Source organism: Ziziphus jujuba, chromosome 3, assembly GCF_031755915.1.
Source record: "Ziziphus jujuba cultivar Dongzao chromosome 3, ASM3175591v1".
Lineage (NCBI taxonomy): Eukaryota > Viridiplantae > Streptophyta > Magnoliopsida > Rosales > Rhamnaceae > Ziziphus > Ziziphus jujuba.
In genome coordinates this window covers 27,985,341-27,992,604 of record NC_083381.1, presented here as the reverse complement: position 1 = coordinate 27,992,604, position 7,264 = coordinate 27,985,341, and the positions used below count along the sequence as shown (strand labels likewise).

The 7,264-nt window shown below is 28.7% G+C and overlaps 1 protein-coding gene across 2 annotated transcripts; it reads right to left on the bottom strand.

Annotated features, from left to right (window-relative positions):
- Window positions 1-358: 358 nt before the first annotated feature.
- Window positions 359-6,360, bottom strand: LOC107423302 (NAC domain-containing protein 21/22). 2 transcript variants are annotated; one of them, XM_060815570.1, is made up of 4 exons: window positions 5,897-6,360; window positions 4,969-5,004; window positions 1,911-2,188; window positions 359-1,115 (listed from the first exon to the last, which is right to left on the bottom strand). In XM_060815570.1, exons 1-4 carry the CDS (start codon window positions 6,060-6,062, stop codon window positions 603-605), a joined length of 993 nt encoding a protein of 330 aa, XP_060671553.1. In that variant the 5' UTR covers window positions 6,063-6,360; the 3' UTR covers window positions 359-602. The 2 variants fall into 2 exon arrangements, with proteins under 2 accessions (XP_060671553.1, XP_015888323.3); XM_016032837.4 differs by lacking the exon at window positions 4,969-5,004 and having other exon boundaries at window positions 5,897-6,354.
- Window positions 6,361-7,264: the final 904 nt, after the last annotated feature.

The following is a 7,264-nucleotide window of genomic DNA, read 5'->3' as shown; positions in this document are numbered from 1 at the left end:
TAGTTACAAGATTTTATTTTTCAATCATGCTACACATACCAAATTGTTTACCAAGCACTACAATTTGTTCTTTTGACAAAAAAAAAAAACATAGCAATAAGCAAAAAGTAATTTTATTTTATAATAGTTCAAAGGCACTATAAAGGGTTTTGTTGTTTGGATGCAAAAGAACTTGAATAAGAAACCTCCAGATTTGATGTGATACAAAGATGATATAAGGACACAACCATTTTTGTTTTTTGTTTTGTTTTTGTGAATAACACAACCATTTTTGTTGGACCTTCTTCTGGATTCCAACATAGGTCCACCTGCTAATGTACCTACATCAATTTCTTTTTTTCTTTTTTTCTTTTTTCAATGGAAACTTTACACTATGTTACTATTGATTAATATTAAAAAGTACAATCAATTGTAACTTATACAGATTGGGAAATTCCTACATATATCACTAAATATAATTATGTGGGAGATTATTTGTTCCATATCTTCTCTATTGTGGTTGGGAGAAGATGTAGAAAAATATTGAAATTACACCAAATTCTAAGTTATAATCGAAATATAGTGTAATATAATATGTATATATATATATATACGTACACATATCAATAGTGGCTCCAAATATTGGACATGCCCACTTCAGATAAATAGCTCTCTGAACTTCCTTCTCCTAAGCTTGGTGACCCTTTCAAACTCTGGCCAATATTGCTTTCCATCTTCGTAAAATGGCTTAAAACAGCTTTTAAAACCTCATTGTCACCGTCATTATTTGGTATAATCCCAGTAGTATTGGTACTACTACTCAATGTGGTTCCAGCTAATTTATTGGGTATGTTTGAATAATCAATATGAGCTTGGAGGTTTTTGAGAATTGGGTCATTGATGATTTGGTTATTATTGTAAGGGAAAATATTGGAGAAGCAGGGCACTTGCTCATACTGATCATGATAATCTATATAGTTCTGATGAGCCGCCCGGCTGTGATCGAAACTTATGTAAGAATCCATCAATGGAGGGAGACATTTTGACCCTGTTGTTTCACCATAGCAGCTTCCCAAGCTAGGTTTAGGACCAATTTCTCTGCTCTTATAGAACACCCTACACAAAACCCAATCCTCCTGTAGAAATATTCATGTTTAGTACAATATTTATACAGAAAAGAAAATTTTATTTGTTCAGTATCTAACATTCAATTATATGTATTTTTAATAATATAATTTATGAATTCCAGTGCTCTAAAAAAGTTGTATAATTGTATAATTAATGTAACTAAAAGACTAAAATAAATTGATGAAATTTGAAATAGAAATAGCTTATAGATTCCTTATGTAATAATGGGCAGCAACCACAAGTGGAGTGGAGAATTCGGGCTTTCCTAGCTAGCTAATAAATTAATGTGTCAAATTGGCTTAAATATATTTTTTACTTATCATTTTTCTTTGTAGGACCCAATTTAAATTGAAATTGGTACTTACGCGAGCTGTAAATCTTAATCATTGGATTTTAAATGTCAGCATAGTTGTCATGAAAACAAAAATAAAGCAAATAATATTGATGCAATGCAGCTTATATATATATTTATATGCTTAAAGATAATATGCCAACAAGGATCTGATTAGGTCATGATGTATGAACAAAGAAAATATGGTTTTGGTACGGAGATATGGACAAAAAAGAAAGATTTTAGTCAAGTCAAAGATGATGATGATGATGATATTAATTACCACTTGTTCCATACGAAATTTTCATCATAGTTTATTAATTAAGCCAATAATTAATATGTTTGTTTACTTTGGGTATAATAATTAGTTAGCAAAATTTAAGGAAAAGTTTTTTGATGAAATCACATGGAAAAACCGAAAAAATAAATAAATAAATAAAAAGTGAAAATTAATGTAAGAAAAAAGATATACCTTGTCAGAAGAAATTAGTTTAGGAGTAGCAAGAGGAGCTTCAAGTCTGAATTCATGCATAACCCAATCGGTTTTCTTGCCCTTTGGAGCTCTTCCTTGGTAGAACACCAAAGTTTTTCTCATCCCAACAAGAGTGCCTTTTAGATGGACTGGTCTGTCTTTTCCTGTTGCTTTCCAATACCCTGATGCTGTTGCTCTGTTTGTTCTTAATCCTGTTGCATATTTACGGTCCCTTTGGCTGTAAAAGTACCATTCTTTGCCTCCCACACAAGCAGTTTCTGTCCACAATAATCACTCATTAATTTTTATAACTATAACATTGCAATTATATATATATATATATATATATGTCCAAAATCCATATTCATGAACGTATTGATCTTCTTTTATGCATTTAATTATATGCAGCTATGAGTGCAAGAATGTGGAACCTAAAAGCTTTAGAATTGAATATGAGAAATTGAATATGAGAATTTATATATATATATATATATATGTGTGCGCGCGCGCGACACACGCACATATATATAAGTATTAAATTAGAATGATGAGAGTTTTAAAATGTATATTTGTTTATCAATAATTTTCAAATCACTAAAATATATACCAAATTTATTTGTGAGATATAACATAGTAATATTTAATTATTTTATTATTTTTTAATTTATTTATTTATTCAAAAGTTTACTCTTTCATATTTAAATTATATAAATATATCAATTAATAATATTTTAACAATTAATAATATTTTAACAAATATTATTTGGTAAATAAAATTGGTGATATTCTAATACCTATAGCATTACTGTTTGTTTTATAATCCTTAGATTTTCTCACTTGAGTCATTTTTTAGAAGCAAATAGAAAAAACAAAAAAAAAAAGGAAAAAGAAATCTAAATTTTAAAACTCTTTGATCCTTCTTAGTATCATATTATATAAAGGCTAATAGAACAATACAACAATCAGTCAGGTTGTCAAATATGAAAAGGCAGTCACACACAAGTCTTGATGATACAAAATGGAATCCACTATGGATTTTGATTAGTTTGCAGGAGTAATTAAATTGTCTATTTAAGGAGCTTAAGTAATTTGGTTTTCATGTAAATTTTATCAAATTATATGTACCTAATGCATGAATATTTTCAATGATTACAATTGCATGGCAGATAAAAACAAAAAAGAGAGTTGAAAAAAACTTAGTAGTTGGTTTACCAAATGGGTTAGTCATCTTATGAAAATGTAATTAGAATACTCGGAAAGGGAAATAACAGCAAACAGACACAAGGAAACAAATTCCCAAAAGGATCCAAAACTTTTTCATCTCAATTTCGTGTCCACACAAATGGATAAACAGGAAAACGACATTCAGAATGAATATGGTAGATCATGTCAGTATCAAATTTGCCTATAAGACCAAAATAGGTTGCCAAGACTTACTTGATTGTATGCATATGGCAAAGATTACTAAAATTATATTATATATACTTGAATGTATGCATATGGCAAAGATTACCAAAATTATATTATATATGTATATATATGGTAAAGGTTAAATCAAGTCAATCAATTGATTTTATCATCAAAAACTTTTTTATTAGCCATTAAATTATTTTAATGATTGAGATTTAAAAATACAATAATATTTTATATGATTTTATGAGTTTTAATAAAATTTATATGGGCAAGATGAATTTATATTAAACTTAACAAATCACTAATACATTTTTAATTTTTAATTTTACAATAATTTAAAAACTGATAAAGAAAATCTTTATAATAAAAACTGTCAGATCAATCAAACATGAATATAGTTTTGTGTTTATGTAAATATATATATATATATATATATATAATGAATAGTTTCTTAAGACTAAATTTATGGTTGATTAGAAGATAAAATCCCATCTAATTGAGTGATCCAACGGTCATAACAAAAGTTTTGATTTTTTTAAACTCTTAGATCACACTAGAATTGAAATTTATTTTATGAGACCCTAGAATTGACATTTATTATAAATATATAAATATATATATATATATATATATATAGCCAATTATATATTATGTAGTTAAGCCATCAACATCTAACTCTTTTAAAAGGAAAAATATTCAAAGTTAAATCATTTTATGCTTTTGGAAAAAGATGAACAAACATTTAACTCTAACTTTGAGAAATTCAATGGAGTTTTGACAAATCAAGCATGGGACAATTTGAAAGTCAATTCCTATATATACCTACACATATATACACGCGTGTGGCAACCATATGGTGGAAACAAGACTTTATGGTTGTATGGAATTTGTAGTTATCCTAATCACTTTCACTAGCTTTTTAGTTTGTAAATGTAATGTCTAGTTCTTCAAAATAAGCAAGTTTTGTCCTGCACACGGAAAAACTATGTATAGACAAAAGGAAATGGGAATTGGTCCCATATTTGAGAGCTTCTAATCTAAACCACTCAACAAAAGCAGCAAATAGTGCTTCACCACCTGCAAGATTTTTGGTAGATACCAAACTATACAACTTTCTTATATAATCACATTTAAGTAAAAAGAAAAAACACATTTTGATAATTTGCTTTCATTATTTTCATAGTTATCTTCTCATTTTTGTTTGTTTTTAAGAAATATCTATCAACTTATTTCCAAAATATATTGATCGACAAAAAAACAAAAACTGATATTCAGAATATGTTGGACTAAGATATCTTTTCGCAATTTCATGTATATCTAAAAAATAAAAGTAAGAAATTGAAGGCCTATATTTTAGATAGTCCACTTAAAAATTATAGATAGTCTAAAAACTACATACATATTGAAACCCAAATAAACTTTTCTAAAACATATGCAGCCCAACAAATTTGATGAATAAAGTTTATACTCATGTAACTTTTTTTTAGAAAACGGTGGGTTGAGAGAGAAGGCCATATTATATAGAGAATTATTAATATTGTTTGTTATTTTTGAACTAAAAAGATAGTTATTAGAATAATAAAAACAAAAACATTAAAGGCATATAGTTGTTGAAAAAACTTGGGGGTTAGTTGAAAAGTGGTACTTTGAGTTTTATGTGGAAATACAACTGGACCTGTAACTGAACAAAAGGGAAATAAAATTAATTAAAGAAAATCAAATAATGCTAAAATGAAATAAATTTTACATGCAGATTTTTAACCATCGCAATTAAAAAGATCAAAATTGAAAGTTAATTAAGTAGACCATTGAATTTTGCTCTATAGCAAGAGTAAAAATGACTTTGGTCTATAGCAATTAGAGAAAAAAAAGGAAAGTCATGAATTTCTTTATCATAATATATGAATTTATAGGAATATGTAGAAATATCAAAACTCTTTTTCTAAAGCAAAAAATATATGCATATCAAAACTGTTTTCATCTTTTGCTGAATAATAGCATGTCCCATCATCTTTTACGAACCACATAAATGGAATACACCAACTCTACTAGAAGGATTCTAATTATAACCAGTCCAGTTGCTATCACATCATCTACAACCCAAAATCAGTAAGAAAAGTTTTCTCCATCCCTAGTAGTTCATATTTTTCAAAATAATTATAAAAAAAAAAAAATCCCATTTATGCATTATTCTCCATGAATTTACCAGTGGCTGGAGAATATACATATTACCTCTTTCAAAGGTCTCCTCTCTCTCTTGACTTCCTATACATGCTATAAATTTACATACATATGTACATATATAATTGATGAAAATGCACAAATTTATGCATATAAGGAAAATGATGAAAACTTATAATGGCCAGGCTAATACATTCATTTGGAATCCTTGTTTGTAAAAGGCAATTTCTTCAAAACAAACATGGAACGCCATCGCTATAGCTCTATATACGCTGAAGGAATGTGTGTGTGTGTGTGTGTGTGTGTGTGTGTATATATATATATATAGAAAAAGAAATAGAAAGAAAACGAGAAGTCATGAGTAAGAAATTAATTAAGAAGGCTAAGCTCACCAGGAATATCCCAAGGTTCACACTTATTGAGGTCAACTTCAATCATGAGAGTAGAGTCAGAATCGGTAATCTTGTTCAATAAATAATCACAAACAAGTTCTTCATCTCTTGGATGGAAACGAAACCCTGGTGGCAACTTTGCCTCCACCAAGCTTATGTTACTCATTCTCACTTCTCTCTCTCTCTCTCTCTCTCTCTCTCTCTCTCTCTCTCTCAATCACACAGACAGATAGACAGGCTGAGAAGATGTTTGATAACTTATAGTTGTTGTATATATATTATATAAGATGATGAGGATTTAGTTTGGGGAAAGAAAGAGAGATGTAAAAACAAAAGAAGGCAAGTGGGTGTATATATAATAAATTAAATATACAAAGAAGAGAGGAGGTTGTGGGCAAGTCAACTGCTAATTCCGTGCAAGAAGGAAGGGGGTTTGAATGTCATCATTCATTTGTTCTTTCCCTTCAATATTTCGTAGGCATATATTTGAGCAAAAAAGGAGTTATGGGGCATGGGTGGAGGGTGGATTTGTCTACGTGTCCTGATGACGTAGCCAGACCCCCTTCTCTTTCTCTCCCTCCACCAACCTGCTGATGTGTACATAATTGAGGTTTTTGCTTTTTATTATTGGTTTTATTTGCCACCAATCCTAAAAATTCAAACTACTAGAAAATAAATTTAATATATAATATCTTATCTAGCTAACAATATTTCACACTTATATATATGTATAAATCCTATATATTCCTGCTGACAAATTCAACTATGGAAAATAAAAATAATTTAAACAAAACTACGAAAACTTAGAATATTATACTGCATATATAATAAGATATTTGGAAAATTGTTTTAAACATGGCCTATCATTGAGAAATAGGAATTTTGTTATTATGAAAACACTTGGTTTTTACCAAAGCTTATGAAATTGTCTTATTTTAAAAGGTATGAATTAACCCTAATTTAGGCTAATGACAACCTTAGCTCCTTTTTTGAGGCAATTTCTTTTCCGAGTATTTGGAATTGGGTGGTGATGGGGATTGAGGGATCCCATCTCAAGAATTAAGTGGGTTCCACAAGATGCATAGGTGATATAGTATTTCAAGGGAGATATATACAAAATTATGCTCAGCTAGGAATAAATATGGTTACAACATAAATTGGAAAGCATGCTAATTGGATAAGTGCAAAACATAATATCTCAATTAATGATTAGTTTAAAAATCTAGCTTAACAAATGACAAATTTAACATTTTATGCTGCCCAACTGACAAGCAATTACATGAAATACATACGTGCAAATTATCAATCTCTCATGTAAAAGATTTTTTGCACTTAATAGAATAAAATTATATATATATATATATATAT